We start from the raw sequence: 14091 nt of genomic DNA, 5'->3' as shown, positions 1-14091 counted from the left end.
GAGGAAGAAGTAACAAAATCACGAAGTTATGTAGAATCTAACTGGCGGGGGGTGTGATAGCCAAGCCCCCGATGAGAATAATCGGGATGATTAAAATCGCCCTTTCTCAGCGAACCGGAAGACACGAAAGACAATTCTGACCACTCCAACTCTTAATAACATAAAAACATGTGTGTGTCATGTATGACCATGAGGACAGTCAAAAGATAAATGGCAAACTGGGAAAAATGTCACTTTTATCACAGACAGGGGCTGCAACATTATTTGTTTGCAATGTTTAATTGTATTTATTTTTGAGAGAGACAGAAAGAGTAAGGGAGGGGCAGACAGAGAAGACAGAGAGAGGGGGAGAGAGAGGGAGGGAGAGAATTCCAAGCAGGCTCCACAGTGAGCACAGAGCCTGATGCAGGGCTTGATCTCACGACTGTGAGACTGTGACCTGAGCCGAAATCAAGGGTCAGTCGCATAACCGACTGAGCCCCCCCAGGCGCCCCTGCAACATTATTTAACAGAATAGTTTGTCACCGTTTTCCTCATCCTAATGGAGTGACCTTCTTCCAATCTGAGAAGACGTCATCGTTAACTTTTCAAATTACTCACTGCAGCGTTCAGGTCCGATTGTAAATCTGAAAAGAAGCTGCGAGTGGCTGGCAGAGGCCAGGCTGTAAATCCCTTAGGACTGCCTCTGCCAACCTGCGGCCTGCACGGGATTCCCCGGAGATGAGCTCCCAGGCAAAAATTACAGAACAACGAGAAAACTCACCACCCGTGGTAATGAAGGAGTCCGATGGGGATTTTAGGACGGCGGACACATGTAAATATTTAAAAACAAAGAGAATCCACAAGACAAAAGCAGGAACTTATTTTTAAAAGAACAAGCTTTTTTTCGAGAGTCAGAAAGAGCATCGCAGAGGATTAGAGGTGGCGTCTAAAGTTTTACAAGGCTTCGTTTGGCAGGCAAGGTCCACACCGGCTTTGACACAGAATGTGGCAATAGTGACAGGGCATAACTTCTGAGGCCGGGCTTTCAGAGACATGTGGCTGCTGTCTTCGTTTCTTAGGCCGCTCCCTCTTGGAACCTAGCTTCTGTGCTGTGACAAACCCAAGTGAGCCGCATGGAGCAGGACTTGAAGCTTCCCCATAGAGAGCCCCAGCTGAGCTCCTGGCCACCAGACAGCACCAAGTGGCAGCCACGTAAGGGACGCCCTTCTTTGGACCATTCTGGTGATGTCGATGGAAGCAGCAGTGAAGCTCCTTTGCCAAGCCCAAGGCCAAACTGCAGAACTGTATGCGAGTCCATGACCACTGTTCTCTGCGTTTGGGAGTGGTTTGTTACCTAGCAACAGACCCTCATGGAGAGGTCACGGTTCGGATGGAGAGATAGGCTATACCCCCACTGCCAGCTTTCCCTTGGGTGAGCGCCAAGGCAGATTCCGGGGCGCTCAGTGTCACCCTCGAAGGGGGCCGTAGATGGAACAGAGGGCGTGGCTTTTGCAGTGGTGACAAGAGAAACAGCTGGCAACAAGCAGCCCGAGCTGAAAGTGAGTTCTAAGGGACCCAGAAGGACAAAGAAGAGTTTCAATGATCACCGTGTCATCACAGAAAGGTTTATGGTTTCAAATAATTAACTTGGATCTTATGCTTTATTATATGAAAGTTCACTTGTATTCATGCCATTTATAAGCAAAAAAAAAAAAAAATCACTGACCACACATGCTATTAAATTGCAAGAATTCATGTTTCTGCCGAGAATTCATCAGTGAGTACGTCCCACACTCCATGTGTATTTCTCTCGGGTACTCCTCCTCGAGCTCCTGCTTCCCGGGTCCCGAACTTCACGTTGCCTGCTTCGGTTTGGGGCCGACCCCCCGCCTCCGGCCACTATCCCAGGCTGCCCTTGGAAGTCTTGCTCAGTCCCTGGCATTTGGTGGGTGGTCAACAAATATTTATAGACTGGAGCCAAGTCCACTTCTAGAATGACTTCTTAAACAGCTGTACTGTGGTCTAATCAACTAAAAGTCACCTACCTCAAGCGTAGACTTTGTGACATTTATTACATGTATGTGGTGGTAAGGCACTGCCACAATCCAGGTCTTTAACACTGTCACCCTTAAAATGGCCCTCGTGCCTGTTTCTTTCCTTTGCCCTTTGGAGCTGTCACTAAATCAAAGCAATCTCTTTAAATCCTAAGGTTTACTATAGAGTCTGTGAGAGGCTCGCCACGTTTGAATGTTCAATAAATATCAGAAGATAATGCTAAAGAAGGCCCTGTTTATATTTCCAGCGAGAAATTTCACTTTGAGTTTATAAAAAGATGCAGAGATTCTAACTCAGAGTTGAATGCATGCATCAGGGTTCATTAGCAATGCTTCAAATTATAGGCCACTGATGTTTCTTGTACAACTAACCATCAATTAGCTATGCTGATGAGAAAAGCAGGAAATGACTGCAAGGAAAAAGTGAAATCAGCAGGGATAAAAAAGAACAATGCACGCAAACCTTAGTCTCAGCCACCAGTTAAAACTTACCAGAGCGACTTATAAGTATGAATTCTAAGAAGTTTTTTCCTTTTTCATATTGTCCTTCAGAGGAGCCATATCCAAATCATAAAATGACCAAAATATATAATAGACAAAGGGATAGTCAGTGGTCCTAATTTAATTCCTAGGGGAGCTTTAAAAATATTATCAGTGCAGGGGCGCCTGGGTGGTTCAGTTGGTTAAGCGTCCAACTTCAGCTCAGGTCATGATCTTGTGGTTCATGGGTTCCAGCCCCACATTGGGCTCTGTGCTGACAGCTGAGAGCCTGAAGCCTGCTTTGGATTCTGTGTCTCCTCTCTCTGACCCTCCTCTGCTTGTTCTCTCTCTCTCTCAAATATAAACATTAAAAAAAATTTTTTTTAATTTTGGATACGTGTCAAAATCAGTCAGGAAGAGTAATCTGTGTGAACTCACCAACTTGGTGACTGATCTTGTTTTCTGATAAATAGTGGAAAAGGGGAAAATAAGGCAAATGCCAGAAGTAATAAGGTCTAATGTAAAGTTGTTGTTAAATAATTATGGTAAGTCTCTATGATGGGCTTTGCTGCATACACAGAAATCTTGATTTTGAAGCCTGATCTATCCCTCCTTCCCTCTCTCTCTCTCTCTCTCTCACACACACACACACACACAGTGCTCAGAACATAAGGGCAAGTTACAAAAGCATGCATATAGGATGACCCAATTCGGTAATGTAAAACACATTGTTCTACTGTCCTATGTTCTACACATAGGGAAAATTAGAAGGATATTCACTAATGATGTGAATGATGTTTATCTCTGGAATGGGGAAGAGGGAGACTCATGGGTGGTTTTCATTTTGCTATTTATAATTCTACTTTAAAACTTTCTACAGTAAGCATAATAATGCAAACTATTACTATTGTTAAAGTTTTTTAATCTTTAAGGATTTTTACACCTAAAGGAAGGAGGAAAGAAATACAGCTACAAGGACTGCTGTTCTCAGAACTGGAGACCAAATGGAACTCTATAGAAACAATTTCCAGGAGCCTGGCATGTGGCACTCGGTGAGAATTGTAATTTCCAAATGATAACTTTTCATTTTCTGTCATGAATGCTAGGTAGATAATATTCACATAACTTGCATTCTCTCAAACAGAGATTTCCTTGGGCGGGGGGCGGGGGGACCATCCCAACTCTTGACAAGGAAGAGAGCCATTGAGAAAGTATTTGAGAATACTGGATCAGAGAAAACCGCCAGAAGACTAGCAGAGTGGACTCTCCAGAGCCGAGTGTAGACAAGAGGCCCACGGAAGAGGGTAGGAAGGGTGGAGAGGCCGTGCACACTACACGGACTGGTAGGAGGGAGCCAGGGCAGTGGAGGGGCAGCCCGCCTGGCAAGGTGGAATCCCCGAGTCTGGCTTGCAAAAGTGGAGGGGCCTGGCGGAGTGTGTTCTGACAGCCAGTGTGACTTAACATCTAGAATGTTAAAAGTCAACAGCTCTGCTCGGAGAGCGGGGAGGGCAAGAGGACAACAGGAGGGAGAGTTGCTGAGCCCCAGGGGACAGAGCTCAGCTTGGCGGGGAGCAAAGGTGCTCGCCAGCGCCATCTCCCTCACCCATCCCCCAGCCAAAATCCCAAAGGGAACCAGTTCCTGTCAGGGAACTTGCTTGCACCGGGCAAACACCCAACACTGTGCTTCTGTGAATCCATCCCTCCAATGGGTCTGCCTGCCTCCCTCCCAGTGCTGCAGGGCCCCTCCCACAGGGGACCACTGATGGCAAAGCGAGCTGAGCCTACCCCTCCCACCCCTGTGCACCTTGCGGATCCACCCTGGCTAAAATGCCAGATCCCATCGAAGCAGCACCACAAGCCTGGCAGTGTGCAAGTAGCCCAGACAGAGGCCACACCACTCCACAGTGAGTCCTGCCCCTGGGAGAGGGGAAGAGGAGGTACACACCAGTCTGACTGTGGCCCCAGCGGTGGGCTGGAGACAGACATTGGGTCTGACTGTGGCCCCACCCACCAACACAAGTTACTCCGGACAGCACAGGGTAAGTGCCTCGCCACTCCAGGGACTATCCAAAATGACGAAATGGAAGAATTCTCCTCAAAAGAAACTCCAGGAAGTAGTGACAGCTAGAGAATTGATCAAAAACTAAGTAACATAACAGAACAAGAATTTAGAATAATAGTCATAAAATTAATCACTGGGCTTGAAAAAAGTATAGAGGACAGCAGAGAATCTATTACTACAGAGATCAAGGGACTGAGAAACAGTCAGGAGGAGCTAAAAAATGCTGTAAATGAGGTGCAAAATAAAATGGAGGTGGCCATAGCACAGACTGAAGAGGCAGAGGCAAGAATAGGTGAATTAGAAGATAAAATTATGGAAAAAGAGGAAGCTGAGAAAAAGAAAGATAAAAAAAATCCAGGAGTATGAGGGGAGAATTAGAGAACTAAGCGATGCAATCAAACAGAACAATAACCTTATCATAGGAATTCCAGAAGAAGAATAGAGAGAGAAAGGGGCTGGCTGAAGGTGTACTTGAACAAATCATAGCTGAGAACTTCCCTGATCTGGGGAAGGAAACAAACAGTGAAATCCAGGAGGCACAGAAAATTCCCTTCAGATGTAACTTGCATTGATCTGCACAACATATCATAGTGAAACTGGCAAAATACAAGGATAAAGAGAGAATTCTGAAAGCAGCTAGGGATAAACAGTCCCTAACATACAAAGGTAGACACATAAGGGTAGTAGCAGACCTATCTACTGAAACTTGGCAGGCTAGAAAGGCATGGCAAGAAATTTTCAATGTGATGAACAAAAAAAACATGTAGTCAAGAATCCTTTATCCAGCAAGTCTGTCATTCAGAATAGAAGGAGAGATAAAGGTTTTCCCAAACAAAAACTGAAGGAATTCATCACCACTAAACCAGCCCTACAAGAGATCCTAAAGGGGACTCTGTGAGTGAAATGTTGCAAGGACCACAAAGTACCAGAGACATCACTACAAGCATGAAACCTACAGACATCACAATGACTCTAAACCCATATCTTTCAATAATAACACTGAACGTAAATGGACTAAATGCTCCAACCAAAAGACACAGGGTATCAGAATGGATAAAAAAAACAAGACCCATCTATTTGCTGTCTACAAGAGACTCATTTTAGACCTGAGGACACCTTCAGATTGAAAGTGAGGGGATGGAGAACTATCATGCTACTGGAAGTCAAAAGAAAGCTGGAGTAGCCATACTTATATCAGACAAACTAGACTTTAAATTAAAGGCTGTAACAAGGGATGAAGAAGGGCATTATATAATAATTACGGGGTCTATCCATCAGGAAGAGCTAACAATTATAAATGTCTATGCGTCGAATACGAGAGCCCCCAAATATATAAAACAATTAATCACAAACATAAGCAACCTTGTTGATAAGAATTTGGTAATTGCAGGGGACTTTAATACTCCACTTACAACAATGGATAGATCATCTAGACACAAGATCAATAAAGAAACAAGGGTCCTGAATGATACATTGGATCAGATGGACTTGACAGATATATTTAGAACTCTGCATCCCCAAGCAACAGAATATACTTTCTTCTCAAGTGTACATGGAACATTCTCTAAGATAGATCACATACTGGGTCACAAAACAGCCCTTTATAAGTATAAAAGAATTGAGATCATACCATACACACTTTCAGACCACAATGCTATGAAGCTTGAAATCAACCACAAGAAAAAGTCTGGAAAACCTCCAAAAGCATGGAGGTTAAAGCACACCCTACTAAAGAATGAATGGGTCAACCAGGCAATTGGAGAAGAAATTTAAAAATATATGGAAACAAATGAAAATGAAAATACAATCCAAACGCTTTGGGATGCAGCAAAGGCAGTCCTGAAAGGAAAATACATTGCGATACAGGCCTATCTCAAGAAACAAGAAAAATCCCAAATTCAAAATCTAACAGCACACCTAAAGGAAATAGAAGCAGAACAGCAAAAACACCCCAAACCCAGAAGAAGGAGAGAAATAATAAAGATCAGAGCAGAAATAAACAATATAGAATCTAAAAAAAACTGTAGAGCAGATCAATGAAACCAAGAGTTGGTTTTTTGAAAAAATAAAATTGATAAACCTCTAGCCAGGCTTCTCAAAAAGAAAAGGGAGAGGACCCAAATAGATAAAGCCATAAATGTAAAATGGAATCATTACAACCAATCCCTCAGAAATACAAGCAATTATCAGGGAATACTATGAAAAATTATATGCCAACAAACTGGACAACCTGGAAGAAATGGACAAATTCCTAAGCACCCACACGCTTCCAAAACCCAAACAGGAAGAAATAGAAAATTTGAACAGACCCATAACCAGCTAAGAAATTGAATCAGTTATCAAAAATATCAAAAATCTCCCAACAAATAAGAGTCCAGGACCAGATGGCTTCCCTGGGGAATTGTACCAGACATTTAAAGCAGAGTTCATACCTATCCTTCTCAAGCTGTTCCAAAAAATAGAAAGGGAAGGAAAACTTCCAGACTCATTCTATGAAGCAGCATTACTTTGATTCCCAAACCAGACAGAGACCCAGCAAAAAAAGAGAACTACAGGCCAATATGATGAATATGGATGCAAAAATTCTCAACAAGATACTACCAAATCAAATTCAACAGCATATAAAAAAAATTATTCACCATGATCAAGTGGGATTCATTCCTGGGCTGCAGGGCTGGTTCAATACTTGCAAAAAATCAATCAATGTGATACATCATATTAATAAAAAAAAAGATAACCATATGATCCTGTCAATTGATGCAGAAAAAGCATTTGACAAAATTCAGCATCCTTTCTTAATAAAAACCCTTGAGAAAGTCAGGATAGAAGGAATATACTTAAACATCATAAAAGCCATTTATGAAAATCCCACAGCTAATATCATCCTCAATGGGGAAAAACTGAGAGCTTTCCCCCCAAGATCAGGAACACGATAGGGATGTCCACTCTCACCGCTGTTGTTTAACATAGTGTTGGAACTTCTAGCATCAGCAATCAGACAACAGAAGGAAACCAAAGGCATCAAAACTGGCAAAGATGAAGTCAAGTTTTCACTTTTTGCAGATGACATGATATTATACATGGAAAACCTGATAGACTCCACCAAAAGTCTGCTAGAACTGATACATGAATTCAGCAAGGTTGCAGGATGCAAAATTAATGTACAGAAATCAGTTGCATTCTTATACACTAATAATGAAGCAACAGAAAGACAAATAAAGAAACTGATCCCATTCACAATTGCATCAAGAAGCATAAAATACCCGGGAATAAATCTAACCAAAGATGTAAAAGATCTGTATGCTGAAAACTATAGAAAGGTTATGAAGGAAATTGAAGAAGATATAAAGAAATGGAAAAACATTCTATGCTCATGGATTGGAAGAATAAATATTGTTAAAATGTCAATACTACCCAAAGCTATCTACACATTCAATGCAATCCCAATCAAAACTGCACCAGCATTCTTCTTGAAGCTAGAACAAGCAATCCTAAAATTCATATGGAACCACAAAAGGCCCCGATTAGCCAAAGTAATTTTGAAGAAGAAGACCAAAGTGGGAGGCATCACAATCGAAGACTTTAGCCTCTATTACAAAGCTGTAATCATCAAGAGAGCATGGTATTGGCACAAAAACAGACACAGAGACCAATGGAATAGAACAGAGACTCCACAATTGTACCCACAAAAGTATGGCCAACTAATCTTTGACAAAGCAGGAAAGAATATCCAATGGAAAAAAGACAGTCTCTTTAACAAATGGTGCTGGGAGAACTGGACAGCAACATGCAGAAGAATGAGACCAGACCACTCTCTTACACCATTCACAAAAATAAACTCAAAATGGATGAAGGACCTGAATGTGAGACAGGAAGCCATCAAAACCCTAGAGGAGAAAGCAGGAAAAAAACCTCTCTGACCTCAGCCGCAGCAATTTCTCACTTGACTCATCTCCAAAGGCAAGGGAATTAAAAGCAAAAATGAACTATTGGAACCTCATGAAGATAAAAAGCTTCTGCACTGCAAAGGAAACCATCAACAAAACTAAAAGGCAACTGATGGAATGGGAAAAGATATTTGCAAATGACATATCGGACAAAGGGCTAGTATCCAAAATCTATAAAGAACTCACCAAACTCCACACTCAAAAAACAATCCAGTGAAGAAATGGGCAGAAGGCATGAATAGACACTTCTCTAAAGAAGACATCCAGATGGCCAACAGGCACATGAAAAGATGCTCAACATCGCTCCTCATCAGGGAAATACAAATCAAAACCACACACAGATACCACCTCACACCAGAGTGGCTAAAATGAACAAATCAGGAGACTATAAATGCTTGAGAGGATGTGGAGGAACAGGAACCCTCTTGCACTGTTGGTGGGAATGCGAACTGGCACAGCCACTCTGGAAAACAGTGTGAAGGTTCCTCAAAAAATTAAAAACAGATCTATCCTATGACCCAACAATAGCACTGCTAGGAATTTATCCAAGGGATACAAGAGTGCTGATGTATAGGGGCACTTGTACCCCAATGTTTATAGCAGCACTTTCAATAATAGCCAAATTATGGAAAAAGCCTAAATGTCCATCAACTGATGTATGGATAAAGAAATTGTGGTTTATATACACAATGGAGTACTACGTGGCAATGAGAAACAATGAAATATGGCCCTTTGTAGCAACATGGATGGAACTGGAGAGTGTGATGCTAAGTGAAATAAGCCATACAGAGAAAGACAGATACTATATGTTTTCACTCTTACGTGGATCCTGAGAAACTTAACAGAAGACCATGGGGGAGGGGAAGGGGAAAAAAAGTTAGAGAGAGAAGGAGGCAAACCATAAGAGACTCTTAAAAACTGAGAACAAACCGAGGGTTGATGGGGGGTGGGAGGGAGGGGAGGGTAGGTGATGGGTATTGAGGAGGGCATCTGTTGGGATAAGCACTGGGTGTTGTATGGAAACCAATTTGACAATAAATTTCATATTTAAAAAAAGAAAGAAAGAAAATACTGGATCAGCAGACATCACCTATAAGACTGTCTCACCTCAGAGGTTCCCCCACCTAGAGATGGAGGAAGAGATCTGTGGTGGAAAAACCAAGGGTGATTTGCCTGAGACCCTCACTGTCCAAGCAGAAAACTCAGAGTAAAGCAAATACAAAGTAGCTAGAATTGACCCAAAATAAGTTATAACCCGAAATAAAATAACTTATGGATTAATGTAGCCTCTTTCACAGAGATTTTAATTTAAATTGTGTGAACCACTGATAATTTAAAAATATTTTTTTTATGTTTATTTTTGAGAGAGAGAGAGCACACAAAAAGGGGAGAGGCAGAGAGAGAGGAAGACACAGAATCTGAAGCATGCTCCAGGCTCTGAGCTGTTGGCACAGAGCCTGACGCAGGACTTGAACTCATGAACTGTGAGATCATGACCTGAGCTGAAGTCGGATGCTTCACCGAGTGAGCCACCCAGGTGTCTGGACACTGTATCCATAACTACCCAGGACCACTGATGATAACTACTGAGCCCCTGCCGTCTCTTCCTGCTACGTTCTCCGATATTTGTGCCCAACACTTTCCCCAGGAGTGATGATATTGCTCTTCCTCTTTTCACCTAAGCCACATTACTAAAAATCCTGACATTTATTTCAGCATCATCTAAATGTGTATGTATGGGGTTTTGTCATTTTAGTATCTAACTGCATTGAGTGTTTACTGTGGTAAGATATTTATATGTATTCATTTTTTTCATTTTACCTTTAGGACAACAAGGCAAATGCTTCAACTATCCTCATTTTACAAGCAAAGAAAGTGAGGTTTCTTTTGGGTAACTTGCCCAATGTCACAGCTAGTAAGAGGCAAAGCTGGACCCTAAACCCAGAGTGTTTGCTTCTAAACTATTTTTTTCATTATTATTAACTAACATCCATATTTGTTCAAATTTTCTTAGTTTTTGCTTAACGTCCTTTTTTTTTCTGTCCCAGGATCGTATCCAGGATACAATATTGTGGTTAATTATGATCTCTTCTTAGGCTCCTCTTGGCTGTGACAGTTTCTTATTTTCCTTTTTCTCCACACCATTTTCTTTCTTTATTTTTTAAAGTTTATTTATTTTGAGAGAGAGAGAGAGAGAGAGAGAGAGAGAGAACAGGGGAGGGGCAGAGAAAGAAAGAATTCCAAGCAGGCTTTGCACTGTCAGCACAGAGGCCAACTTGGGGCTTGAACCCATGAACCGTGAGATCATGACCTGAGCCAAAACCAAGAGCCGGACATTTAACCAATCAACTGAGCCACCCAGGTGTCTCCCCCAACCATTAAAAAAAAAATAAGATAGTCACCTCTTCGTCTCTAATAAGACCATAGCAGTTATAATATATTGTATATTCCTATGAGCGACTCTGACCCTCACAGCAACACCCCAAAGCAGATATTATAATCCTCATTTTATAGAGGAACAAACAGCGTCTCAGAGAGATGAAAAGTAACAGCCCAGGTCACAAAGCCAACAAATGATGGAGGTGGAATCCTAACTCAGTACTATCCATCCAGGAGCATCATGTTCTTTTTCCTACTGTAGTTTAGATGGCTTACATATATGTGCTTTTAAAAACTGAACTCGAGTGCTAATATCAGGGTGAGTTGTCATAACTCTTGTCTAACTCTTTTAATACCTGAGCTCCTTTCCTCAACAAATGGTTCAAAGCCCGTGGTCGGAAGCCATCAGCGCCCGTCAGTTCACTACGTCACAAAGCAACCAGTCAGGTTTTGAACAGTTCTGATCCTTAGAGCTCTGTGTTCCTCCAAATGATTTGTCATTTGGTTTTACTGAGAGACGTAGGAGCCGAACATAATCATCTAAGTCTTCTACCTAAAACCTCTACAGATGGCCACCGTGCCTTCCCTGACTCTCTTTCCCGGCAGAGCACGGCATGGTTTAGACTTCCCCAACATCCTCATATCCTGCTTCAAACCATGGTTCCTTGCAGAATCTCCGTTTAGTAGCAAGTCCTTATAGTGCATTCTAGCACAACAATGAGCGTGCCCTAAACGCTCCGGCATCAATCATTGCTGTCAGTCTCCTTGCTTGCTGGTAATTTCCTACCATCACCCCTCTGCACCTCATCCCCACCCTCCCCACACACTATGTTCCTAAGTTACCAGGTCCAAAGAGTCTTAACACAGACACCTCTTCCAACACTAATTTTGGGAGCTCTCTCTAGAAAACCCTTCAAGGCACAAGTTTGGATGCTAAGTCAAATGTACGGGGATTGTTTTCTCTGAGTTTGGCAAATAAGTTAAAGGCAAAGGCAGTTAGCCGTGCACGCCCCAGGACAGCGCCCTTCTCTCCTGTCCCCCAGGGGAGGCAGACAAGGGCCCTCTTAGGGTGCATGGAACTACGCGCGGGGCGGGGCGGGGACCAACGCGCCAGCAGTGGGGCGGGCTCCACAGTCGGGGCTTAGGGACTGTAGCGACACGAAGGCGCCACCGGCCTCGTCGCCAGCCGCCCTCGCAACCGCCCGGAAGACAGGTATTCAAAGCAAACCGGAGAGCACCCGCTCAGGCGCGGGAGTCAGGAAGGAGCGGCTATCACCCGGTGTTCCTCGGCGGCAGGTGCCCAAGCCTCGCGTCAGCACCATGGACAGCGCCCGCGAACAGCTTCAGGGACGCTTGGATGCCGCGGGCTTCTGGCAGGTCTGGCAGCGCTTTGACGGAGATGGTGAGTCGAACAAGCCATCTGCACACGCAGGTGTAGACGTGGCTCCAGCCCCTCTGAAAGGACCCAGAGTTTCCCCTTCCCACACATTTTTCCTCGCAGGGGAAGTTGTCTTCCAGCATTGTTCAAGCCTCACAGATGTTAGGTATACTGGAATTACAGATCTGGATGTCTGTGTAAATTCTGGACTCGGCCCCTTCCCAATCTGTGTGTGTGTGTGTGTGTGTGTGTGTGTGTGTGTGTGAAGTTCAGGGTGGAGGGAGGGACTCGGTCCCCTTCCCAATCTGTGTGTGTGTGTGTGTGTGTGTGTGTGTGTGTGTGTCTGAAGTTCAGGTTTGCCCCCCTTCTCAGTCTCTGTGTGTGTATATCTAAAATGATATGTCATATATAATGACAAAGATCATTACATGTATTTGAGGCTTGAGACTGACATGCAGCTATCTGAAGTCCGCCCTCCCTTATTGTGCTCTTCAAAGGGAGGATGAATTTTACCAACTTCCAAAAAGACACTACCCACACCCACCCCGCAAGAGAACTACCTGAAAAGAAAATGGAACTCTTAAATGTGTGATTTATCTTTATTAATAATTCAAACAACCCTAAAGAAAATGCCTAACATGTGTTTTGACTCTGCAAACTAAGATTTGATAATTACATCTGTTAAACTTTTCCAAGCTTCCAAATCCTTGGGTTGGACTTTTCTTCTAAAACTCATGTTTATCTGTGGATTCAAATGTATGTATTTAATAGCTCTCCTTTTCGAAATGTTCCTACAAACCCAGCACAGAGCATTAGCTCCTGAATGTGCGTTTACTTTTCAAATCCATGACTTCTAGACGTCAGATATTGGCACTTAGTTGTTGGAACAGTGAAGAACGTATCCATGGGGATTTTACAGAGTGTGAGATTAAAGACAATTTAGGTAAATCCTAAATGTCATGTGGTATTTTGTGGAAGTGACCACCATTTGTGCATCTCTTGTTGCATTTAGAGAAAGGATACATAGAAGAGAAGGAGCTTGATGCTTTCTTTCACCACGTCTTGACGACACTGGGTACTGATGTAAGTACTTGTGCCACTAAGCATTAATTTATGTGCCTTTCGCAACATGCAAGGAGCATCCAAGTCTTATGTCGATTTGAGCCCATTAATCCCATCTGACCTCTTTTCTTCTTTGCCTGCGTGTGATTTTCTCCATCTCCTAGCAACATGGAGGAATTGAGGCAGGTTTTATAAAAGGTACAACTGGAGCATTGGGTGTGCTGGTCACTGACTTTCAGTGTAACATCTGTCATCCGCTCAGAGACCTTAACTATAAATTCGAACACCTCTGTTTTGAACGTTTCCTTGGTTATGTCTCTGCTAATGGATTTCAACTTGGAGATAAGGCAGCTCACTTTGTTCAAAAAGGTGGAAGAGAGGTTAAGAGCTTTGAGGTTCTGTGTGTTTAGTGCATTTGATACTCCTTTGATAGCAAACTGCAAACAACCACTTAAAATCACTTTCCCTTGTTCATTTTAACAGAAATGATTTTTCTTATAGAAAAATCTTTTCATATAGGTATAGATTTCTTAGGGAATAACCAACCAGAAAATAATCAATATGCCCAGAGCCCAGGTATAATAAATGTAAACAAATCTATCGAGTCCATCATTTACCCTGATGGTAAATCTGGCCTTGAGAGATGGAGATTAACTTTTAAAGATCCCTCTACTAAAGCAGAGGAAAAACTCACACCGAGCCACACCAGCCTAGGTGGGGGAGAGCCCAGTAAAACTCCATCAGGAG

The 14091-nt window shown here is 42.8% G+C and overlaps 1 protein-coding gene across 3 annotated transcripts in view; it reads left to right on the top strand.

Moving 5' to 3' along the window:
* Positions 1–12012: 12012 nt before the first annotated feature.
* SCGN (secretagogin, EF-hand calcium binding protein) overlaps positions 12013–14091 on the top strand; it is a 35982-nt gene continuing 33903 nt past the window's right edge. The window contains exons 1-2 of one of the 3 annotated variants that reach the window (XM_019425302.2): positions 12013–12306; positions 13295–13365. In XM_019425302.2, the coding sequence (XP_019280847.2) occupies positions 12225–12306; positions 13295–13365 (153 nt within the window). In that variant the 5' untranslated portion in view covers positions 12013–12224. The remainder of the gene's footprint in view (positions 12307–13294; positions 13366–14091) is intronic. The other 2 variants (XM_019425300.2, XM_019425301.2) reach the window with 2 other exon arrangements.

Source organism: Panthera pardus, unplaced genomic scaffold (genome assembly GCF_024362965.1).
Source record: "Panthera pardus isolate Hobbes unplaced genomic scaffold, ASM2436296v1 HiC_scaffold_17, whole genome shotgun sequence".
NCBI classification, from domain to species: domain Eukaryota; kingdom Metazoa; phylum Chordata; class Mammalia; order Carnivora; family Felidae; genus Panthera; species Panthera pardus.
The sequence above is the reverse complement of the archived record's forward strand: the minus strand, read 5'-3'. Positions and strand labels throughout refer to the sequence as shown.